The sequence below is a fragment of the Protopterus annectens genome, chromosome 12.part0 (assembly GCF_019279795.1).
Source record: "Protopterus annectens isolate FY-2018-M chromosome 12.part0, PAN1.0, whole genome shotgun sequence".
Lineage (NCBI taxonomy): Eukaryota > Metazoa > Chordata > Ceratodontiformes > Protopteridae > Protopterus > Protopterus annectens.
Window position 1 is genome coordinate 932070447 of NC_056746.1, and position 26499 is coordinate 932096945.

A 26499-nucleotide genomic window follows, 5' to 3' on the forward strand; every position below is an offset into this window, starting at 1 on the left:
TTTCATTGAGCCATGTTTCTATAGAAGCAAAGGTGTCTTGGGGTGATAGTTAGATGATCAGTAGAGTTCCCTCCTTTGTGGAGAGGGATAGTGTAGAAGGATTTCCATAATTCTGGGATGAGATTCAGTAATAGAGCGATTTATAAGAATAGAGACGGGCTAAGCGATGGCATTAGCAGCAATTTTGAGAAAGTATGGAGGTAAATTATCTACAGAGGGGGAGCAGGGCTTAAGTTTATTCAGTAGGGATTTGATGAAGGCAGTGGAAACTGGTTGGAGGGAGAATGTATTGGAGGAGGGAGGACTGGGATGTGACTGTAGTGAAGAGGTGGTAATAGTAGTGGTAGCATTTTGAGTTAGTTTTTGGATTGTTTAATTCTTTAAAAGAGCTGCAGTCTGAGGCAGTGGTGAGTGGAAATGGGATGGGGGTAGGTCGGTTTCCAGGGTGAATGATTTTATTGACTGTAGATAAGAATTTCTGGGGGTTCTTTGCAGGTCAGTTTGGTTGAAGACGCAGTTTTTTTTTATCTTTGACTATTTTTTTACACGTTTCTAAGTTCTTTGTAATTCTGTAGTAAGGGAGGAGTTTTATTTTTGACCCAAGTTTTCCAGGCAGTATCCCTTTCATGCATGGCAAAGTTTGTTTGCTTAGTTAACCGGGGGCACATTTTGATTTTTACCCTGATTTTTCTGGAAGGTGCCATAGAGTTTAACACATCTAGGAATAACTTACTGAAAGTAGTTACAGCATCATTGAGGGGAAGGTTGTTTAGGAAGGACCAATTTATGTTTGACAAGGTGGAGTTGGACATGTCTGGATTGAAGTGAGTCAGATTGCGAGATTCCCTGTAAAGGTGGTGTTTGGGAGGGTGTTAGGAGTGTCTATGGATGTAGATAGGGAAATGGTCACTTAGAGAGTTTGGGAGAGTACCAGGGTTATGGTAGAGATTAGGATCTGAAGTAAGGATTCAGTCTATTATGGATCCTGAGGTAGAGTTTTTATTATTCCTGGTGGGGGAGGATATTACTTGGTGGAAGCCATACAGGTTGAGACTGTGAGAAGGGGATGAGGGAGAAACTGAGGCCCAGTCTATATTAACGTCACCAAGTATAATGGTTTTGTAGGGAACATTTAGGGTGAGCCAGGAAAGGAAGTTTTCAAGAATAGGGATGTTGTCACCTGGGGGGATGTATATGGATACACAAAATGCATAAACTCTGTGAGTACGGCAGCTGCAGGATCTCACTTTAAATAAAAGGCATTCCAAAAATCATGAAGAGACCAGCATACAGTGGCACCAATTAATACTTTAATAAAAGTATTCTTTAATGACAAACCAGTTTCGGCTGAATCAATACAAAGCCTTCATCAGTGTAAAAGAATGTCAAGTAAAGAAATACTTATATATGCAAGGAAATGAACATGTGATCAGTTAGAGATGCTAATTAAGACCTGGTTTAAAGAGACCACCTAACTTGACAATCCATTTTTTCTCCATAATATTCAATAAGTCGTGCCAACCCAATTTGTTATTTCTGGGTCTGTTAATTTTATCAATAATAGTGAAACTGAAATATGCATTTCTGTGTAACACGGTGTGTTTATAAAGGGCATTGGTTTCTTTGTGATGTTTTATCTCGCTGAGGTGTTCTGATATCCTGAATTTCAAAGGTCTGGAAGTTTGACCTATGTAAAAAGCTGAGCAACTGCAGTTGGCCAAATAAATCACCCAATCGGAGGTGCAGTTGGCAAAAAACCTAATGTCAAAAACTTGAGGGGTGCTCTAACTACTGAAGCTTCTAGTTTTTAATAATCTTGAACAATGAGTGCAGTGGCCACAAGGAAAACATCCGATTAAGCGCTCCCCTGATAAAGTTGTTTGAGTTACTTTAGTGTTGGTAGATTGCCCATGTTTGAAATGATTGAAAAATGCAGAAAGATTTTTACCTTTATGAAATGAAAAGAGGCATCTATCCCCCAGCAGTTCATTTAGTCTGGAATCACATGTCAAAATATTCCAGTTTTGCTGGACAATATTTATTAATGCTTTGGTGTTGTGCCCATAGGTGGTGGTTAGTCTGGGTGGACCACCTGTTTTCTGATTCTTTTCTTTGTAGAGAAGGAGGTTGTCCCACTCCATATTGTCCACTGCTTGTTTGGTATGGAAGACATGACCCATTTTACAACCTCTGTCCCTGAATCTAAGGACCAAATCATCTTTGAAATGTTTGTAAGTATTGTTATTGGAACAAGTGCATTTCATTCGCATAAATTGAGATTTGGGAATGTTCTTACAAATATGGGGTGGATGGAAGCTGGTGGCATGGAGAAGCGAATTGTTTTCGGGAAATTTCAGATATACTTCAGTTGTCAACGTATGGTCAGATGCACGGGAAACCAAAACATCCAAAAACATAATTTTATTTTTGTCATAGTTGACAGTGAATTCAATTCCCCATTTGTTTTCATGTAAATATGTGATGAATTCCAAAAGGTATTCTGTATCCGCTCTCCATACCAACCAGCAGTCCAAATATCTTCTCCAGATATCCATTTCATCTGTGTATATGTTATGGGAGTTATCATAAATAATCTGTTCTTCAATGTATGCCATAAATAAATCTGCATATATTGGTGCAAAAGATGCACCCATAGCTGTGCCCTTTATTTGTAAGAAGCATTTGTCCCGATAAAAGAAGATGTTCTTAGTAAGAACATGTTCGGTCAGGCACAATAACAGAGTATTGAAACCAGGTTTGTACATTTCTGTCTTGTTTAGCCAATATTCCAAGGCTTCTAATCCTGCCCCATGTGGAATATTGGTGTAGAGAGATGTAACATCTAGTGTACACAGCAACCAATCTGGTTCTAATTGTACCTCAGAAATAATCTGAAGGATTCTGTGGTGTCCCTGATGTGTGCTCTGACACATTTTAGAAGACGTTGCAAGTATTTGGTAAGAAAGAGGGATAGAGGTTCAGTAAGTGAATTTCTGCCAGAGACGATGGGTCTGCCTGAAGGGTTCTTGAGATCTTTATGAATTTTGGGCAAAAAGTAGATATATTGTGGACATGGATTGGTTATAGTTAGTTGTATTCTAGTGTTGTTACTGATGATACCCTCTTCTGCTGCTAAAGAAAGAAATTTGTCAATTTTTTGTTTAAAGAAGGGGGGGGTAGGGTCGATACTTAGGTGGATGTAGTAGCGTGTGTCAGACAACTGTCTGTTAGCTTCTTTGTCGTACTGTTCCCAATCCTGTATAACTACAGCTCCACCTTTATCAGCCCCAATTATGACTAACTCATGGTTATTAGCTAGCTTAATAATATTGTCCATAGATGTTTTAGATATGTTATTGGCCATGGGGTTGTGTGTCCTAAACTGAAAATGAAGATATTTGATAATGGCATTTTGAAACGGATACATTCTGATTCATAGGGGGCATAAAGGAAGATTTATGGTATTTGGAGTACCCTCAATTGCTGTGATATCTGTTGTATTCTTTCTTTATGCAGCCATGACTAGGGGCTGTTTAAACCAACATGACAAATCATATTCATGTCTTGTATTCAACGGGGTATAGTTGATCAACAACAGCAGATTAATGGGATTGATATATCCATGCAGGGCAATGTGTTCTATTTTAATATTCATATATGCAGCCAGTAGTTCTGGGCAGAATATAGCTTTCGCATTGTAGTTTTCATTTTTTCCCCTATGCTAATATTTGGCTTTTTGAATTGTAACCATCTATATGATGTGCTGATTGTGTGTAACATTGCTCACCATATTATTCCAGTTTTCCTGAATATCACTTGGTTAATAGCAACTATTTAAGGCAAGACAATAGAACTATTGCAATTGGTCAGTGGTTCAACCAAGGCTAAGCAACTAAGGCTTAATTGTGGCAAGCTTATACACACACAGACACACACACACATACACACATATACATATATATATATATATATATATATATATATATATATATATATATATATATATATATATATATATATACTTTTCATTTTAGCAATTAGTTCTAATATGTATGGTGCCTGTTTGAATCTAGGCTGTATATGCAACTTTACTTTATTAATTGAAATTTTGTATTCCATGATTCTTTATTAATGATTGCATTTCACAGCATATAATCCTGGTGATTGGCTCAGCTAGTTGTGCAGATATAAATTGAGTATCAAGCTAGTTTTCCACCCATATTTATATAATATTTCATGGTCTGTATAGGATGCATCCTTTTGATTATGGTTTAATACTCACATATTAGTAGTTTTTTAATAGACTGTTATTTGGAAAGCTTATAATCACCATACCATTGGTTATTATTGCTATTTTTTAGTTCATTCCACATTTTTTTACTTTGGAGTGCAGCACCTGAGGTTTTATCATTCAAATCCCAGGGCAGTTTTTCAATTTTTTTCATGCATAAGCCATGGTTGAATTATTATATTGTGAATAAAATATTAATTTCTGATTCTAAAAACTTCAGATTCTGATTTGGCAAACCTTTATTACAAGACCTGGGGCTTATTGGTTCATATAAGGATCGGCTTACGGCCTATTATATTACTGAGCACTTCTGGTGCTGTATTTTGGTGATGATATTGTGTGTATCCCATTTGATGGCTGAGTGCTTATTGATCCAGCCATGAATCGGCCAGGGTTGTTATATAAAATATTATAGCTACAAATACATTGTCTACAATCATTATATTAATGTGGCTTGCTTTTTCTACAAATTCTGGGTCCCCTTTTTGATAACCTTTTTGATTTAATTTTGGGCCTTTTAGCCAGTCACTTACATTCCAGATACAACATGGAATTGGACAATTTATTAAAGGGCCTTGCTTCTGATAGGGAGGACATATCAGACTTCGGACTGGAAAAGCTTGGAGAGAATGTGGAAGGCACTGATGCTGTACCCAAAGTTGAAAGTTGTGAGGCAATTTTTCTGAATTTAAACAAATGTATGCGCTCATTATGTAACAATGTTTGGCATTATAAGCTTTTCTGGGCTTACTTAACTAAAGGTATCACTCCACGTGGTTTACGTGTTTGCACTCAACTACTTGTCAGTAATCCTGACTACCTTTTATTGAAACAATGGGGTGAAATACAACAGGAAACATCTCTCAATTTTGTAGAGATATTAGCCAATCACCACAACAGGATTATAGATCAAGAGAGAGAATCCATCACCCAGCTAAGTGATATGGGTATGAAGGACAACCTACATACCGCAGTAGTATTAAAAATCTAAGTAAGGAACTGTTGACTCTAGAAACTCGGCTTAAGGAAAGAAAGAAAAAGAAGTTCCTTAGGGATTTAGGGGACTACAATAAAGGGGACCCTTTTAACTTTGGTAAAGAAAAACATGTCCGATTTACCCAACAAAATCGGACACCTTTCAAAAGGAAACGCACAAAATCCATTTTACAAAAGGGACCCTTACATAGTACTGACACATCAGGTGAGGAATCATACTCAGGCTTGGATACAGATTCAGTGGGTGCCACAGGCTCACCAGCCATGAAAAGAAGGAATTCCATAGCCTTACAGGATTCACCTGTAGGGTGATTCACCAGGAGGGGGGGCAGGAAACATCATAGAGGTAGACAATATGGAGAGTTCACTACAAATGTTTGTACACAAAGAACAAATGTAAACATAACCAACAATGTTATGTAGTCTTATGTCGCCTACATTCTTACCTGTGGGTTCGGAGACGAATATCGACTCTGCCTATTTTACTAGCTCAAAAGTCTCTGATTGGCTGGGCTAAGAGGGTATCCCATGGTACACTGCTCCATATCCCCAGATCTCGTTTGCCGCTTGTAGAGCTTGGACGTGGTCTCGCTTGGCTGTGGCTAAGTACCTCTTTTTTACTTATTTCTCTTGAGAAATTGGTTACTTTATACCCAAAAGCTATTTTAATAGCTATATCTTGCTGCTGTCGCTGTGATTGTGTGTTTTCTTGGTGTTTTGTGGTATCCCTAACTGTTCCCACGGGCTAGGCCTGTTTTAGTTAGAGGACCTAGTCCTCCCCTAGTTTGATATTTTTCGTGTGTTGTTCTCTGTGTTGTCTTAAGAACCGTTTTAGTTAGAGGTTCTTACAGTGGTGTCATATTTTGTTGCTAATCGTTTATTTAGGGGTTCGCTGAGTCTGTGCAGTACTGTTTGCTAGTGTACTTTTGTGGGCTTTCCCACCCATTTTGGAAAATTTTGTTAACTGTTCTCTAGAGTTAGCATATCATGTCTAAGGATCAGAAGGAACATAAGCCTTCTGGCTTTAAAAAATGTTCCAAATGCGGATATAAAATGTCCATCACAGATGGACACTCTGTGTGTGTCTACTGCCTTGGAGCCATCCATTTACAGGAGTCATGTAGCTTTTGCCACACGTTCAGTCCTAGGGTGCTCCAAGAGAGGAAAAACAAATTGATTTTAAAGGGACTGCTTAAACCGTCTTTTGAGGAAGCTATAGATTCGGCTTCCATTTCTCAGTCGAAATCTAAAGCCTCCAAGTCCAAGAAAAGGTCTCCAGCTCCATCTGCATCTTCGGAGCCTCCGGAGAAGATTACTATATTGGACTCTGCTTCCTCGGCTCCACTGTCCTTGGGGCCACATTAGGTATCTGTGTTAAGTGAATCAGCTTCTGCTCCGATTATTCTCGAACCCATTCAGAGCCGGTCGCCTAGTTTGAGGCATGGTTCACCAGATAAGAGATCCCAATCTCCATCCATCTCCTCCAAATCCTCCAGGCTTTCCGATTTGGATGTTGATAGGGTAGTTGCCCAAATTGTTTTCGGCTCCGACCCAGTCAGCTCCGGAGCCAGTTCCTATGACTGTTTCGATGATTCTTCCTCCGAGCACATCTTTGTCGTCGGAGCAGGTATGTTCCGGTCCGTGTGATGTTCCTGCACCGGCTCCGATTACCTCCTTTGGGTTTATCGGTGCCAACCTCTGCTCTGACCATGTCGGTTCCATCCACAGGGTTCGAGACTCTGGTCTCCTTGGTCGGGCCCGAAGGGGATACTTGGTTCCGAGTCTCCCACTCTGTGCATCGGCTCGGGGGATCCCGGTCGTGGCCTTTGAGGTCGTTTGGTCCTTTGACTCGGGGGGGGGGGGGCGGGGGACCTGCCTTCGAGGCCATGCGGAGTGCGCTGGCCAGATCGTCAGCTACATCACCCGGGTCGGTCATTCCATCCCCTACCACCCCGGCGAGAGCTTCTGACACTCTCACCAATCCTTGGAGAGTAGAGCGCCAGGCCCTAAGGACACCCCCGCGAGTGGTCCCCCACTTTCTGAAGGTCTCTCAGAGCCAGTGCCTGAGGAACCTCCCAGAAAGAAATTGTGCAAGAGGAAGCACATAGACTCCCAGGATGAGTCTCTCACTTCCAATACTGACCTCGAGGAATCGGAAGGATCCCCCAAGTCTTCCTCTGATGATGTTTCCTTTTCCGATATCCTGGAGATACTGAAACAAAGAGGAGACTGGCCTTCCAAAACTCCTTCTGAGGAGGAGTCAGTATTCCTTAAGGCTTTTGGCACTCAACCCTCCGCCTCCTGGGTGTCTCCACCCTTCGATGAACTTCTTGACCTTTATTTGTCGAAGGGTGTGGGGAAAACCCTGATTCTGTGGAGCCCGTACCCAGGCGTCCCAACAAATTTCTCTCCGCCCCTCAGGGAAAAGAGTTTCTGTCAAAGGGAGTCCCTGTAGATGCCATGGTGGTGGCGGCAGCCACCCATAAGGAAGTTGCAGAGTCTTCCTCGTTGGTCCATCCTCCTAACAAAGAGTCTAGTACTATGGACCGGTACGAGAAGCGTACCCTGTCTTCAGCAACCTTCACTTTACGGTCGCTGAATTACTTCTCATTTCACTCGGCAACAGAGAGATCTCCTCAAAGAGCTGGGAGATACTCTTGCGGGTAACATACCTGAGGCGGTGACTCAGACAGTTAACGCATAGGTTTCTACCCTCAACTCCATTGCGAACTCGTCCATGCGACTCATTTCGTATGCAACCGAGGGAGCGAGTAGGGCGGCCAGCTCAGGGGTCGCCCTTAGAAGGCAAGCCTGGCTGCGCCTGTGTCATTTCGCGGAGGCCTTCAAGTCTTCCTTCACTGATGCCCCATTTGATGGTTCCTCCTTGTTTGGGACCAAAGTGAAAGACACCCTCACCAGGTGCGAGCAAGAGGGAAAGACCCTGTCTGCCGTAGGGGTCCATTTTTCCTTTCGTCTAGGCCTTATCCCAAGGCCCAGCAGGGGGGGGGGGGGATGTGGTACAAGAAATCACAAAGGTTTTTTCCTGCCGCACAAGGTGAACCCCCCTCCAAAGGCAGGGGAGGGGGGAGTTATTCAGGGAGACGTCGCCCCAGAGGCAGAGGGGGGCCCTGCAATTCTGGTGACTGCGACTCCTTCCGTGGCTCCCCATACTCTCATTCCTGAGGGTGTGCCCGACTGTGCTTATCCGGAGCCCTTCGGGGGTCGAATTTCCTTTTATCCGGAAGCCTGGGAAAACATTACCCAGGACCGATGGGTATTAAGGATAATTTCCAGAGGTTACCTCATTCCATTCTCTTCAGTACCCCCTCCAGTAAGAAAAATCCCGAACATTCCACCCAGTCAAAGGGATCAAGCAGCCTCAGAGATATCTCAGCTGCTAGAAAAAGGAGCCATCCAACCAGTCCCCTCAGACCAAATCGGATTAGGGACTTACTCAAGATTCTTTTTGGTGCCGAAAAGAACAGAGGACCTGAGACCCATACTAGATCTGTCAACTCAACAATTACGTACCCAAGTCCAAATTGCGTATGGTCAGTCTACAATCGATTCTCCCATTGTTGGGAGAGGAAGCATGGATGTGCTCCATCGACCTCAAGGATGCTTACTACCATGTCAAAATGGACAGGGCATCCAGATGTCACCTGCGCTTCCGGCTGGGAGCCAGTCACTTCCAGTTTCGAGCCCTGCCCTTTGGTCTCACCACAGCCTCCAGGGTGTTCAAGTGTATGGCAGTGGTGACGGCTCACTTAAGACGTCAAGGATTCCAGGTGTTTCTGTACCTGGACGACTGGCTCCTTACCGCCCCCACCTGGCATCAACTAAGGATGCTACCATCAGTCTGTCACCGATTAGGCATCACAATAAACCGGAAAAAATCTGCCGTATTGCCCTTACAGCGTGTCACCTTTATAGGAGCAGAGTTGGACACCATTTGAATGCGAGCATTCTTACCATAAGAAAGGATCACAGGGTTGCAACAACAAATACTCTCGCTGATGCCCCTGAGACATGCGAAGGCAAGACTGATTCTACAACTATTAGTTACCATGGCAGTGACTATCATGTTGGTCTCTCTAGCGAGATTACACTTGAGACTTCTTCAATGGCTCCTCTTTGTCCAATGGTCTCCCCAAAGACTTCCGCTATCCCATCCCATCTTAATCACAGACAGATGCAAGCAGGACCTCCGTTGGTGGCTGTGCACCAACAACTTGAACGGGGGGAAGCCCTTTGTTCCACCCGTCCCTGCTGCCACAGTGACCACGGACGCCTCCCAGATGGGGTGGGGGGGCATTATCTCGGCAGGATGGTCCAAGGCACGTGGCAGGAGCTCGAGATACATTTGCACATAAACGTCCTGGAGATGAGAGCATTGCTTCTTGCGTTACAGGCACTTCAAGAGGTTCTTCCTCTAGGGACTATTGCATTACACTCAGACAACATGTCAGTAGTGTGGTATCTCAACAAGCAAAGGGGAACCCGATCTTACCCACTAGCAGAGAGGCCATGCGCGTGTGGCATTGGGCAGTAGCTTCCCAATGGTTTCTGGTGGCAACGCATATTCCGGGGAAGACCAATGTAATAGCAGACAAGTTAAGCAGGGCGATTCTTATGCTCTAAGAGTGGTCCCTGAATCGCCTGGTTGCAGAGCGAATCTTCAGCAGATGGGATCAGCCTTGCTGTGACCTTTTTGCCAGCCCTCTCGATGCGAAATGCAGCACCTACTTCTCGCTGATCCCCCCACCGAGGGAATCACCCAGGGACACTCTGGCTCACAATTGGCCCTCCGGTCTGCTTTATGCTTTCCCTTCGTTTCCCCTTCTCTCAAGGGTGATTCAGAAAGCACAATCCTTGGGAAGCAGAATGATTCTGATTGCCCCACACTGGCCCCGTCAGGTATGGTTCCCCTTCCTTCAACCTTACATTGTGGACACTCCTTGGATTCTGGAACCTCTTCCAGATTTACTGACGCACATGTCGGGACAGTTCCACCCCTCTCTAAGGACACTCCGGTTGACAGCCTGGCTACTCCACTTCCATCGTTAGTCAGACGTCACAATTTTTCACCAGAAATGGTCCATATATTATCGTCCTCTCATAAACCATCCACTAGAAAAATCTACTCTAGCAAATGGAAAAGGTTATCTATCTGGGCTTATTCTAGAGGCATTGATCCCTACACGGCTCCAATTGATTCGATTCTGGAGTTTTTGTCTATGTTGTTTTATCAAGGGTCCGCATCAGCCACCATCAAAGTTCAGCTGGCAGCTATATCAAACTTCCACGTGGCCAATGAACCTAGCCTTATGGCACACAGACTATGTAAAGCATTCCTTAAAGGTACTCTATTACTTCGTCTCCTAGTATCCCAAGCTGTCATGCCCTGGGACCTCAATTTTGTTCTTCAAGCCCTCACTCTTCCACCATTTGAGCCTGCAGCTACCTGTGAGTTAAAATTTTTAACATGAAAAACCGCATTTTTAACAGCAGTCACTTCAGTGAGGCGGGTCTCTGAAATTCAAGCCCTCTCCATCAAACCCCCATATTTCATCTTCATAAAGATAGGGTCTCTCTTAGACCAAACCCATCATTCCTTCCCAAAGTGGCTTCTGTGTGTAATATGAATCGGTCTATTGAGCTGCCGGTCTTCTTCCCCAACTTTTCTAACAAGGCAGAATTCAGATTTCACCAATTGGATGTACATAGACAATTACGCTTCTATCTACACCAGACAAAAGATATCCAGAAATCTGACCAACTCTTCGTTTCCTTTTCGGAAAACCGGTTTGGTTCTCCGGTATCCAAGGACACGCTGTCTAGATGGATAGCCAGCTGTATCTCCTTCATCTACCAGACAGCAGGTAAAAATTTGCCTTTTCCAGTAAAAGCCCATTCCACAAGAGCAGTCTACACATCCACAGCCTATCAAGCTAGATTGTCAATGGATGATATATGTGCTGCAGCCACTTGGGCTTCTCCTCACACCTTTGTTTCTCATTACAAATTGGACGTGGTTTCCAGGGGCAGATCTTCATTTGGTTCCACAGTTCTCAGGAGTATTTTCCTATGAGCCACCCAGGATGTTGGTGCTAGGGACGCTGTCCCACGGGTAAGAATGTAGGCGAGATAGGACTACATAGCATTAAGAAGTTATGTACTCACCATAACGTTCGAGGTATGTAGTCCATCTCTCCTCACATTCTTACTTACCCTCCCGCCTTCCCCCTGCCTGGAGGATTTAGAAGTTAGGTTGTCTCCTGCAGAGTCCCTTTGAATAGTTTTTTGTTTATATGGATGCGAGGTGTGTATGAAGTAATCATGTTGTTAGCAGCAAACTAGATCTGGGGATATGCAGTGTACCATGGGATACCCTCTTAGCCCAGCCAATCAGAGACTTTTGAGCTAGTAAAATAGGTCATGTCAGAGCCGATATTTGGCTCCAAACCCACGGGTAAGAATGTGAGGCGAGATGGACTACATACATCGAACGTTATGGTGAGTACATGACTTCTTGTTTCTTCTCGTGTCCTCTCCTCCTCTGACACTGAAATCCTAAATAAAGGCTTATCATTTATACCTGTTTTTTTTTTTTTTCTGAAGAAAATTTTGTTAATTATATTCTTTCATTTTGCAGGAATCTTAATTTAAAATTATTTTTTCAGGAACAGACAACCTCAAAGATCACGGATGACTTCAAATACCATAAATCTTCCTTTATGCCCCCTATGAATCAGAATGTATTTGTTTCAAAATGCCATTATTAAAGATCTTCATTTTCAGTTTAGGACACACAACTCCATGGCCAATAACATATCTAAAACATCTATGGACAATATTATTAAGCTAGCTAATGACCATGAGTTAGTCATAATTGGGGCCGATAAAGGTGGAGCTGTAGTCATACAGGATTGGGAACAGTACGACAAAGAAGCTAACAGACAGTTGTCTGACACACGCTACTACACCCACCTAAGTATCAACCCTACCCCCTTCTTTAAACAAAAAATTGACTAATTTCTTTCTTTAGCAGCAGAAGACGGTATCATTAGAAACAACACTAGAATACAACTAACTATAACCAACCCATGTCCACACTATATTTGCCCAAAATTCATAAAGATCTCAAGAACCCTTCAGGCAGACCCATTGTCTCTGGCAGAAATTCACTTACTGAACCTCTATCCCTCTTTCTAACCAAATATTTACAACCTCTTCTAAAATGTGTCAGAGCACGCATCAGGGACACCACAGAATTCCTTCAGATTATTTCTGAGGTATAATTAGAACCAGATTGGTTGCTGTGTACACTAGATGTTGCATCTCTCTACACCAATATTCCACATGGGGCAGGATTAGAAGCCTTGGAATATTGGCTAAACAAGACAGAAATGTACAAACCTGGTTTCAGCACTTATTGTGCCTGACCGCACATGTTCTTACTAAGAACATCTTCTTTTATCGGGACAAATGCTTCTTACAAATAAAGGGCACAGCTATGGGAGCATCTTTTGCACCAATATATGCAGATTTATTTATGGCATACATTGAAGAACAGATTATTTATGAACTCCCATAACATATACATAGATGGAATGGATATCTGGAGAAGATATTTGGACGACTGCTGGTTAGTATGGAGAGCGGCTACGGAATACCTTTTGGAATTCATCACATATTTAAATGAAAACAAATTGGGAACTGAATTCACTTGTCAACTATGACAAAAACAAAATTATTTTTTTGGATGTTTTGGTTTCCCGTGCATCTGACCATACGTTGACAATTGAAGTGTATCGGAAATTTCCCGAAAACAATTTGCTTCTCCATGCCACCAGCTTCCATCCACCCCATATTTGTAAGAACATTCGTAAATCTCAATTTATGCGACAGAGTTTATAAAATGGGTCAGGTCTTACAAACATGTAGTGGACGATATGGAGCGGTACATCCTCCTTCTCTACAAAGAAAACAATCAGAAAACAGGTGGGCCACCCATCACCACCTATGAGCGCAACACCAAAGCGTTAATAAATATTGTCCAACAAAGCACAAATATTTTGACATGTGATTCCAGACTAAATGAACTGCTGGGGGATAGATGCCTCTCTTCATTTCGTAAAGGTAAAAATCTTTCTGCATTTTTCAATCATTTCAAACATTGGGCAGTCTACCAACACTAAAGTAACTATCAGGGGAGCCCTTAATTGGATGCTTTCCTTGTGGCCATTGCACTCATTGTCCAAGATTATTAAAAACCAGAAGCTTCAGTAGTCGGAACACCCCTCAAGTTTTCGACATTAGGTTTCTCGCCAACTGCACATCCGATTGGGTGATTTATTTGGCCAACTGCAGTTGCTCAGCTTTTTACATAGGTCAAGCTTCCAGACCTTTGATATTCAGGATATCAGAACACCTCAGCGAGATAAAACATCACAAAGAAACCAATGCCCTTTATAAATACACCTTGTTACACAGAAATGCATATTTCAGTTTCACTATTATTGATAAAATGAATAGACCCAGAAATAACAAATTGGGTTGGCATGACTTATTGAATACTATGGAGAAAAAATGGATTGTCAAGTTAGGTGGTCTCTTTAAACCAGGTCTTTGTGAGCATCTCTAATTGATCACGTTTGTTTCCTTGCATATATAAGTATTTCTTTACTTGTCATTCTTTTACACTGATGAAGGCTTTGTATTGATTCACCCGAAACTGGTTTATCATTAAAGAATAGTTTTATTAAAGTATTAATTGATGCCGCTGTATGCTGGTCTCTTTATGATTTTTGGGATGTATATGGATGCAATGACAATTTTCTTATAGGGGTTGACATTACAGTTTACGTTTAGTATTTCTGCAGGAGCAAAGCAAGGACAGGAGGGTGAGAGTGGAGAGAGTAAGCTGGTTTGGGCAGAGGATGGCAACACCTCCAACTCTTTCTGTACGGAAGATATTGTAGCCTGGGGGAAGAGTTTCTGTGTTAGATACATGAGATTTTAACCAGGTTTCAGAGAGGGTTAAGATATGTAGATTGGTTCCATGAGTACAGTTCTGTAGTTTTATTGACTATGCTTTGGATATTGAGAGAGAAACAAAGTTAGGGATTTAGGTGATGGGCTGTGGACTTGCAGATGTGTTGTAGAAGGTGTGAAAGGAGGTATATGATTGTGAGAGGTAGAGATGGGTGGCCCAGACCATCCAGGAATAGTGTATCAAAGAAAGTGAGGAGCAAGGAGAGTAGGTTTTGAGTAAAGGGAGTGTTGTGTTTTATGCAAGTGGAAAGTTAATCGTTAGAATGTCTTTACTGAGAAAAGGTAGGTGGAAGAGCTTGGAAATAGGTGAGGAGAGATGAGCAGTATATGGGGTAGATATGTGGGTAGTCACAGGTAGAGAGAGGTGCTGTTGGTGCTGTGTAATGTGGGATGTGGTAAGATGTTGACAGTGATAATAGGAGGAGAAGGGGGATCATGAGGTAGTAAGGTGACATAGTAGTGGTGCAGTGACCGTGCGTTAGTAGCAGTAAAGAGTGTAAGGTCTGAGTAAGAAGTAGCCGAGTAGTGGAGAAGGGACAAGGCAAATGAAGGGAGAGGGCGAAGTAAGGTGGGAGGAGATGATGGCAGGTAGGGGGGGAGCAGGAAATTGGGTGGGTAAGGGGAGTGGTCAGAGGGAAGGGGAGAAGTTGAGAGTATAAATCTAATGAACATGGTAACCCCTAACAGGGATAAGCCGGAAGACAACAGCAACGGGAGCGAGAGCAGGAGGCTTGTTCTTGTAAAATACTGCCATCTAGTGGCAGAAATGGATCAGTGCAGTGAAGGATATGTCAAAAAAGATGGGAAAACTCGGAGGCAGAGAGAGAAAGAGAAAAAGGAAATTCAAAGTGGGAGGGGTTCCGGTGTGTGTGCACACCAAATAAGTTGCAAACACTAAAAGATGTCATTTATGATGGCAACATTCTAGGCTAGCACCTACTTTATATTACAGTATGGGGTGTGTTCAGTTCCGTTCTGTTCCACAGGGTGTTTCATGGGGATTCAGCTCAATTAAGTAGGGAGAAGGAGTATATATATTTGTCAGAAATACCATCTCCTTGTGTCAAGTTACCCACAACCCCAACCTGGGGCTTGTGAAGATCCAAATCACCCTAAAAAATAAAACTATTACTCCATTGCTCACTACATACTCTTCAGTGTCCCCCAAAGGTCATGGAAATTACCTTAACGCCATTGAGCAGTTAAGTATCGAATCAAGTACCTTCCTGACATGGGATTTCAATTACCTAAGCATTAATTGGCGCACTTGTATCTCTAAAAGTGGACTTTTGTTAATGTTAATACGCCAGAGCAAATTGTAAAATTGTCCACCAGAGGCTGTAATGTCTTTACTCCACCCCCACATCTCCTTATCCCAGGGTAAATCTGCCCACAAGTCATTCAGCTGTGTCAGGCTTAGTGGTACCATCTGACCGCCAAATGAGACTGTCTTTAGGTACTTCACCAGGGCAAACCTAACTTGTAGTAGACCTGTACAAAATTCCTAACAATGCTGTGCAGATGTACCCAGTTGTGAGGGTTGCCGCATTCACTTCCAACTTGTACAAGGACATAGTCAGTTGTATAGAAAAGTAAATTCCTGTTTGCTCTAGATATAATGGTAAATTCAGGAATAACCTCCTCTCTTGGTAGTCTGCTATTAATTTTCCTTCTTTCTACAGCTTTATATGAAAAGCTGCAGGAAATCCAAATCTGTCTATCTGAGGACCACACTGAAACATGACAGCAAGGATGGAAGTACTATTAGAAAATGTAAAGCAGAGTATGAGGTTAAGGTTGCTACAAATCCCAAAGGAAACTGTAACACTCTCTTCTGTCAGGTCAACAAGTTAAGGAATAATGCCCAACACTGCACCAAGCTAATATATGTAATGGTATCATCTTCCTATCCCAAGGATATAGCCAGGATATTAGCAGAAATACAACCCCACCTATCCACATTGTTCCCCCAGTATCCTAAAGTACAGCTTCCCCTAGGAGCAAGTATTTTAAGATCCCTGTTGAGGAGTTTAAAAAAAAAGTACTTGCATGGGACCCAAGCAGTGTACCCATGCTGCATTATCGTCAGTGCCAAGTACGCACCCTACAAGGCTGCTTAAACTGTTCTACCTCTGCCTGTCCACAAAGTTTGCACCTGTTGTGTGGAGAGCAGCCACTGTGATTTCCCTAAACAAGAGTCGCTCCCTGTTCAGGTCCAGGAAATTGTAGACCCAGACATATATGCAAAGCTGTGGAACATATAGCAGAACTGTCTTAAATGGACACGGGTAACTTAACTGATCTTGACCTCAGTCAGTTCGGTTTTGTAGAAGGCAGATCAGGTGGTCTGAGCGTAAAAAGCTTCTTTGAAAAGATTACAGAGGCTATGGATAGCGGTTACTAAGTGCACATAGCTCATCTTGGCCTGACCAAAGCTTTTGACACTATCCCCCATGCCGACATTGTTAGAAAAAAAAAATTAGACAAACTTAATGTGAATCCCCATGTTCTGCTGTTTTGCAAATTGGCTGCCTGACAGATTGCAGGCTGTGAGAGTTGCTGATGCTCTGCCTGAATGGAAAATTTTAACTAGTGGGGTGCCACAAGGATGACTGTACTAGGCCCTCTCCTGTTTATTTTGCAGATATCCAGTCCAATATTCCATAAGTGTGGTTGGTAACATTTGCCAGTGAGTGCAAGCTGGGTACTGTTTTTTTGCTTTCCTTCTGATTGTAAACTGCTCCAGTAAGGGCTAGAATATTTACATACCCAGTATAGTGAAAACTGTCTCAAGTTAAACTAAAGACAAAAAGTTCCTCATAGTGTCAGTTGTCAAAACTATTCCTACCTCATATGTTGTAAATACTCCTCTTCAGGCAAAGACTTGTCTTAAGAGACTAGGCTACTTATGTGGACAATTCTCTTTTATTCAATCAGCATGTTTCCGCTATACTCAGGAAATCTTATCTGGCCCAAAGGAATATCTTCAAGATCCAGAGAAGTCATCCTGCCATTATACTCTTCCCTTATCATTGAATGTAATGCCCCTTTGGTATGTATAAATTGAACACTGCTCAGCTAGAAAGGCTCCAGAGATGCCATACCATGAAAACTAAAAGCCTTGTATCCTTCAGCTGTCCCCATCTGTAAAATTTTTCGTCACTTCAGCTTAATCCTTATACTCAGTAGGCTACAGACTTCTCCAAGCTTTTGGGTGATTTTGTTAGCAAGATTTGGAGAAGAGGGAGAAAGGTCTCATGATATTACAGTATTTTTGTACTTTTAACCTTTCTCCAAGTTTGTGCAAAGTAGGTAGCTGGTATGTATGTGGAATATATAAAATTGTGTGTGTTTATATGTGCATGTGTGTATATATGCATGTATGTGCGTGTATGTAATATGAGAAAGTAAGCAGTCTGGGGCCTCTACATCATGGCTGCACCCCTGCACAATTGTGTCTAATATGACAATGTTTTTAGAGATTATTTAGGTGGGTTTTTTTTTTGATCGTGCACATTTAAACTTGGCAAGATACTTGCAGTAATTCCCATTGTTTTGCATATGTTGAGGTGTCTGCAGAGTGCCTCCCTCCTTGCTTTAGAGGTCCCACGTACAGATGGGTTTCATTGATTAGCGATTATTCCCAATTTTCAGTAGCTCTGATTGGAGTACTGTAGAAAAGAAACCAGCTTGACAGAGTATGAGGAGGATATTTCAGCCTTTACTGCCCTATACAAGCTTGAAAGTACACTAAAACACATTGAACTGACTCATCTGTTGTGTTGAGTAACAGCGGGGGGGGGATTTTTTTGTATGTTTTAGAGCCATAATCTTCACCTGTAGTTAAGTGAATTGAGTCTTGGGGAAGTCTGTATTTCATTTTCCCTTCTTTTTTTGCACATTAATTGTTCCTCTATTTCCGCAGATGTTCGAGTTTTATGAAAGGGTATCAGGTGCACGTATGCATGCTGCGTATGTCCGACCAGGTGGAGTACATCAGGTGAGATAACTATGGAATTGTGGACTGTTACCATATTTGAAGTTTATGTAGAATTTTTTGACATGTGCACTAAGTGCGTTTTGCCTGTCACTGCTTGGGCAGCTGGCACATTAAACGTGCAAGTCATTAACGAATGTGTGATTTATCATGTAGAGCATCTGCCTTTTTTTACTAGTGTAAAACAAAGGCGAGGCAGTGTCATTGACATTTTTGAATGAAACAGTATTGCCTTTACTTGAATACTGCTGGTCTCAACAGGGAAGGGAACCCCAGTAATATTCTCCTGACCATCTTTTTAAACTTTATGGAAATAAATAAATCCTTGCCTGAAGTGTTTTGGACAGAACTTTTAATTGGAGATAGGTGTTAGCATGAATAGATAAGGCAGATGCCCTTTGGTGTCCATGTCTTACTTTGAGTTTTTCCATTTGTCTTCACTGGGACCACTCCTTATCTGACTGCGTGCTCACAGTGGTACACAAAACAAGTAAGCTTAGTCTTTTTTTTTTTTTTTTTTTTCACTTTGGTCTGAGCCTGTAAAAGTACCTGTGAGTGTCTAGGCTTTAGCCTTTCAGTTCATACATATTATATTGGCCAAAGTTTCCATACTTTACAGGAGTCCTGCTTATTCTTTTCTGATTAGAGGTCTAATAGTTCTCCAATGCTAATTTTAGCTACGATCATTACAAAAATCCATTTGTTTCCTCGAATGGAAAGGCCAAGTCACAAATTTCACTTAGGTGAAATGCTGAATCTGCTGAACGAGTTCAGCAGATTCGACAACGTCGCTGAACATAAAATGTGATGTCCACATAGGAGCTCAAGTAAGTATAACTCGTACACTTCACATCACATCACATCTTTGCAGGGGGGCAAGTCCCCGTGAACCCCCCTGTGAAGGGCTGCGCCCCCACACCCTCTGCTAACTATATATTCCAACTCAAAGATTGCACTACAGTGAAGAAAGGGATGAATGTCCCAATCCACAATATACCGTAATCTCTAGCCTTTAGATAAACTTCATATCAGCGAATGCACAGTGGCATTCACTGATATGAACTACCGATGGTCAGCAACACGGCAGTCTACCATCTGCCATCCAGTATCCCATCTGTGGAGCATCTGCGTTCATGATTTTGGTAGGAAACCTGTAGCTACATAGGCTTCACACATGGTACTGAACATCTCCCTCCAGTTGCCCCAGATCCATTACCTAGGCTCCAGAAGAATGCAAATGGTGTGTGTCGGGGGATAAGATGAGAATACATTACCTTTCCAGTTATCCTTTCAGTGTTTTGATTCTACATATTTTGGGCATCTAAAGAGCTTGTGTCTACACCTACCATAAGGAAGGTAGTCAGTCAGGAAATCACAACTAGCTTACTCATAGTGACATATATTCTCTTAAATGTCTGAAGTGTTCAGATTTGGGACCAGACATAGTTCTTTGGGGGAAATACTTTTTGTGTTATCTAGAATATTTAGAACTGTCTTGCCAAGCATTATAATTTTTCCCAAGCTGTGTTTATCCATGGTTGTAGAGTCCCTTGATTTAACCCCCTTGAAGAATTTCTCCTCTCCCTTAAGCTTTTTTTTAGAAACACACAGGCTATTTGAAAACACAGTGGTGGTATGAATGCACATAGTTTTGCCCATGGAGAATGACTTATGGTCTTCAAGTCCGCAGTACTTCTAAGTAACACACAAGACCTGTTCATAGGATCATAGGAAGTAACTAGGCTATTGGCCCTCAGACCCTTACAAGCCTAGTCAAGAATTTAGCCCATGTTCCGACAAGTCAGCACCCAATGCCCCTATCCAGCAGGGACACAGATGGAATCCCAGAGGTGTATTTTCTGTTCCTCATCCAGTTATCCAGAGTGCACTTAAAAAGGGTTAATGAGGTACTCTGCTTGACATGGAGAGGGAGTCTATTCCAAAAAAGGGGGAAGTCTCTGGGACACAAATCTGTCCAGCCAACAAGTCCTATTGATGTCACAGTCCAGATTGCGGGTGTGCATGCGGGTTACTCAAGTGGAACTTGACTTGTGGATATGCAGCAGTTCCATCAAGGTGGGGGGGTCTGAGATTGCTTTATATGCCAGACAGGGGTCACCTCTGAGGAACCTGTATGAGACTGATTAGAGGGACAGGGCCTTTAACCTGTCTGTGTAGGGTCGATGTTTGAGGCCCTGGATTCTCTTGGTGAGGACCTTCTGTGATCTTTCCAGCTGCTGCATGTGCTTTGTGAGGTGCATGCCAAAGGGGCGTTGTACTCAATAATGGGTCTTATAAGGGAAGAAAAAGGAAGAATACAGGGATGTTATGACGTCATTGTCTCTGGATGAGATGCCCTTACTAATCGGTTAGGCCATGTAGAATGCTTTCTGTACAGCGGTGGCAATATGGTGGTCAAAAGTCAGCTTGCTCTCAGCCTGGGTGCCCAAGTCCCTCTCAACTGATTGCATGCTTATAACCTTGTTATTAATGTAATAATTTGCAGGGACATCACTCTCCTGCATTTTTGGCATTAGTTTGAGGCCATGCATCTGGTACCAGTAATTTGGGTAAGATCCTCTTGGAGGATGTCCACATCACTAGGGGAATTGATGACAGCACCCAGCTTGCAGTAGTCTGCAAACTTGGTCAGCCATAGCCCTCTGGTTTTGGCCTGCACCTCAGAAAAGTATATCCTAAACAACAGAGGCTCCAAGACCGATCCCTGGGGTATACCGCTCGTTACGGGTCTACTGCTTGAGGTGGCTTTCCCCTATTTTGACAAGGTTGGTTCTATCAGTGAGCCAGTTTGTTACCCATCTGGTAACATACATATTAATGCCTAGTTGAGAGAGTTTATCTATTATACTCAAGTGGGGAATAGTATCGAGGGCTTTAGCCAGGTCAGGGTAGGTAGTGTGCACAGTCTTCCCCTCGTCCATGACTTTGGTGACTGTCTCAAAGATGTCGACCACATTTAGCAGGTATGACCTCCCCTTGACGAAACCAAACTGTGTGGGATCGAGTATTTGAAGGTTGCCAATGTCCTTGTTAATGTCTATGATCTGCTCCATGGCCTTGCAGATCAGGCTAGTAGGCTGATAGGTCTATAGTTTCCTGGATCGGTGGATGGTCCACCTTTGTGGAAAGGGATGGAGTTTGCAGATTGAAAGCCACCAAATGCAGAACAGCACACATTGCTGAAAGGAATCCACAACCACATAGTGTTTGAGCTGTAGTCTCTTTCTGCTTCAAGACTTTTCCAGAAAAGGACACGGGAACAAAAGCTAAAGGTAAAATCACATGTGACCAGATCAACCAATAAAATTGTAGTTTCTCTTTCATGCAGGGCACTTCCCCTAACATTTCATTGCCACACCAATCTGTTCAAAGCTTAAGATGCACATAATGTTGATAATGCAAGGCCTGGAAAAAAGGGGCATTCATTTTTAATTGCCAACTTAATTCTTTTATTTCTAACAAAGTTTAATGATTCACACAGAAAGGTGTCAATTCATCATAGTCCAAAACAAAAGTGAAGATCTGTTGAAAGTTTTACAGCTGATTGTCCATATACTGTGTTTGTAGTCTGCTAGACTTTGATAGCATATGTATGTTGATACATTTTTTAGCTAAGCTTTCTGTTGGTTACCTGTGTAAAGCCATCCTTCCTTCTGATCAAAACCAGGGTTTTGGTCACAGCTTTTTGTAGCCCCAAAGGGGACAGCATTCTTCCACTCCATCCTGAACCTCAGCTTTTTTTTTTTTTTTCTTAATTACCTTTATTGAATTATCAGCATCAGTGTGGGCATTTCAGGTGGTGACCCTCCTGCTCTTTCCAGACCTGATGACTGTGTCTTCCTGTGCCCAAGTATGCAGGTGTTGCATTGGACCATGAGGAGTCGGTGGCTGCAGAATCGCCATTCATACGCAAATCTTCCCTTAGCCAAATGGATCCGATGACATTTGGAGTGGTGGACTATACTCACCAACCTCAAGGTTAGCATGGTTCTAATAACTGAATCCATTGAAGGCCTGATGATATGTGCTTCACTGGAAAGGGGGGAAGGCCATCTCTAGTTCTTCATAGCTGAATAAAAGTTGCCCTAAACAGGGAGTTCCACGTCATCCATTTTAGAATTGCATACGTTCTTCCTATGCCTGAAGACTCTGGAAGGGAAGTTGCTTTATTGTGTGATACACAAAGAAACAAGAGGGCAGATGTTCTTCGTCTTCCCTTGCTGCAGTCCTGACAATTGGGTATAGTCCGCGTCCCCCCGTCGGCCCGCCCAGAGAGGAGAGGCTGGCGTCGTCATGGCGCGCCTTAGACTGGGATGCGTCAGATCAGGTACTAACGCGCATGCATGACGCCATCCAGTCTTTTTTTTTTTTATGGTGCAGCAGCAATTTTGCGAAAGCCGCGCATTGGTTTATTTTCTTTGAGATTTTTCCGAACCGGAGTTAGAGAGAGAAAAACAAGTTGGCTAAAACACTTTTTTTTTTTTTTTTTTTTTTCTTATTTAGGATGAACCCAAATGGAAAAAAAGTGAATGTATTTTTTGTGTGTGGGAAGCCGCATAGGGATTATCATTATACCTTGTTTTATGTACAATTTGGCGAGCCCTTGTTTTGGTTTGGTTGTGTTGTGCTAGATTTAACTATTACTTAATTAAAGAGATTTAGAGATGAGTGTTAGGTGAGTGTTGAGGTTAGTGTTTGCGATACTATGCCCGCCGGATACTCCTCCTGCCTGCTTCATCTAAGGCCAGGAAGAACAAACAAGTCTAGGGTGAGGTGAGGAAGTCCCGGTCCTCCGAGTCGGTCCTTTAGAGAGCTCAGGAGCTAGAGAGGTCTTGCCAGGGAGTCTCTATGAGTCTCAGAGAGATTTACTGTTTACAGGATGTGCTCTCTCAGGGGAGGTAGGGGCTTGGGGGCTGGAGGGGGCACTGTTCCCTTCCTTCTCTTTCAGGTAGTTAGGGCCTCTCCTTCTGTTGCCAAAGCTTTTTTTAGAGGAAGGCCAAGTTCAGCTTCTGTAGGGGCTCTTCCTAGCATTTGGGGCTCTGTGCCTAAAAACATATGCTTAAAATGGCAGAAGATTTGATTATGGCAGAAGAGGTTAATTCCCCCCTCTGGAGGGGGAGGCCTAGGGTGGAACAGGGTTGAGACAGGTTTTTGGATGTTCTGATGTGAGTAGAGTCTTCCTTCCTTGCACTTTCCCTTGGAAGACTTATCATGATTTCTGATTCTCCTCCTTCTGCTTTCTCATGATCCTGAGGAGACTCTTTTCTTCTCCTGAGGAGGCTCTTCAAGGGAAATGAGAAGGCTCTGACTCCAAGAGACTCTCCACTCCAGAAAGAGGAATACTTGTTTGCACCCTTGCCTAGCTATTCCTTAGCTTAGGTCTTGTGGAGGATATGTTTTAGCTTGGGCAGAACCTTGATTCTGAGCTCCCTCCTCTGTTAAGCCCCTGCCCTACCCGAATTGTTATGCCTGGTGTTAAGCTCCCCATTTAAGTTATCCAGAGTCCCCAAGAAAACTGTTTCTCACTAGCTAAGGTGTTAAAGGTTCTGAAAAGGTTTAAAAGTTCTGCTGTTAAAAATCCTGTACCCAATGGGGAACCTCTGGTAAAGAGGTATAGGGTTCTCTTAGGGCGCCATGTGAGAGTGTTGTCAATCATATGCTGAAATAATCAAATTAGTAATTGTCAATTTGGTATGCTCTAAAATCATGATTGTGTAAGGTGGTGAGTGTAAAGAATTGCTGATGCTGGATGAATGTTCTGAATGGTGGGTAAATTGCTGTCTTTGGGGTGTGTGTTGCAGTGGGGTTGTGGGGGTTCTTGGCTTTGTGCTGTTTTCAGTTCTGTTCTTTAGGCAATGATGCTGGTTGAAGGATCCATGTTTAGACCTGAGACATGTCACTAGATTTATTTAGGATGCTTACAGTCAGATGTGATGTTTTGGTTGGACCGTCTTTTAAAGTTTTTAAAGAAAATGGAGGACAAAGCTTTAAAGAAAAGACTGTTAAATTTTTTGCAAGTGCCTCCAGTTTAAAGATTTTTGCAGGTGCAGCCAGGGAGTTGGTGGTAATTGGGTGGCTGGGGGTTGGTTATCCTGCCCCACGTGTAGGGGGGGTAGGACGGTAGGGGGCAGGGAGCAGGGTAGTTCATTAGCTTGGGCACAGACAGATGCTTCAGACTCTTGGTGAGGGCAGGGTCAGTCACTTCATTTTCGTACCTTTTCCCAAGCCAGCTGCCAGTGGACTCAAGTGGACTCTCGTGAATGGGAGGAGAAAAGTCTCTTTTCAAAAAAATTGGGATTTAATCCTCCAAGACAGATGGCACCAAGACAGATGACATCACGAGGTACAATTTTTATTTCCACATTTTTCCCTTTCCACAATTACCTTTCATGTTCCTTCCCTCACTCCAAAGAAAAGAGGCTCACAAGCAAGTTTTCAGTTAGTCAGATAGGGGCTCCTCAGTCAGTCCCTCAGTCAGAAGAGGGTGTCTTCGAGTTTCCTTGAACCTATTCCTAGTATTTTTGGAAGAAGGAAAATGGGGGAGATCTTTATTTTTAATTATCCTAAACACTTATCCAAGTTCAAGATGTTCTTGGATGTTGGACTGTTGAAGCTGGTTACTCCTCTGCTGGGCAGGATCACTGATGGTAACTTTGGATCTCAAGGAAAGCTTACTTCATGCTGCCATAAGGCTAAGTTGCAGAAAGTATCCCATGTTTTCATGATTTTTTCTTCAATCAGTTCTCTGCATTGCCCCCTGCTTCTACTCTGCCTTCCAGTAGGCTTACTGGCTTATTTCTGGCTCCAGTGCTAATCAATCGCATTCAACTAGGGCACGCCATTTGAAGGACTGCCTGATTCTGGCTCAAGAAAAGGAACACCTTCTACACCTTCTACAGCATCTGGAATATGTCTAAGCAGTGCTGTGATGCCTAGAATTCTGGAATAAGTACCCTCTCTAGACAGTACTCTCTTTTACATGTGCTTGTCTGGGTGAGAAGTTAACCCCTACAGGCCAAACTTTCTTTTACTTTAACCAAAAGAAAAAGTACTCACTCCTTCCACCCCTACTATCACAACTATCCGTGCCTGTTTGCAAGGACAGTCCAATCTACAAGGATTCTGGTTCTTGGCATCTTAGAGCTGCCAGCCCAATGCCAAACATGTCATAAGGAAGCTGCAATGGTATCTCAAAATGTTATGGACATAGCACTGCCAAGATTTGACAACTGCCATCAAAAAATACCTTTGCTAAGGCCAGGAGTGTCACTTGGAGGGCTCAGAATGTCACCTAAACAAGGCAAGGCCTGAGGGATTCCAGAAGTCGAAACACTTTAACAGATGCATGAGACACTGGGATGGGGAAAGTGGATCTAAATGGAAAGTGGATACAGTGCCTCCAACAGCGCATGGGCACAGCATCCAGCATCTGCATAGATGAGATGCCAGCAGTTTGTTATTGCTTTGTTCAAGGATGGCAAGGTTTGCATTCTGTCTTGAACACGACAGACAACACAACTGTCATGGTACACAAACAAGCACAACATGCATGCCAAAGCAATGAACACATGCAGGAACTATTTGGAAAGCCCTGCATGTAGCTTGACAAGAAACTGGATTCTATGTATTCACTGAGGTGAGGGCAACACTCCAGACAGAAGACATAGATCTACAATGGATCCCACTAAACCATGATGTCTGGAAGGAAACTCCAGTGAAGTGTATGTGAGACTTCTGGGAACTCCAGACATACTCACTGACAACCACCTCCTGAAATTCTTCAGCTGGGATTTCATCTACAAAAAATGTCTTCCAGACAACTTGGTAGCAGGAAAATATGCCATCTCTGTGCCAACTAAATCCTATGCCTTGTCTTTGCCTAGTATTACTAAAAAAGAAGCTAAAGGTGGGCCAAGGATGATTGATAGGATGAAGATTGGCCTCAGATGACTTTGCCTCACAATGGCAAGTCTTTCAGGGCCTAATTGGCCTCTTACCTCTGATTCCTCATCTGTTCCCCTCTTTCTCCTCTCTCTCCTTCTCCAATACCTCTATCTGCTCATTCACTTCAATTCAATCTCTTGCAAGTCTCACATTGTAGTTTGGTGTTTTGAGCATGTTCAGAAAAAGCATTGGC

At 42.8% G+C, this 26499-nt stretch overlaps 1 protein-coding gene across 1 annotated transcript in view; it reads left to right on the plus strand.

The window, feature by feature from the left end:
- The window catches only part of NDUFS2 (NADH:ubiquinone oxidoreductase core subunit S2), a 488454-nt gene that overhangs the window by 102736 nt on the left and 359219 nt on the right, over positions 1 to 26499 (plus strand). Inside the window, exon 6 of the mRNA XM_044089959.1 lies at positions 18270 to 18344. Coding sequence (XP_043945894.1) covers positions 18270 to 18344 — 75 coding nt within the window. The remainder of the gene's footprint in view (positions 1 to 18269; positions 18345 to 26499) is intronic.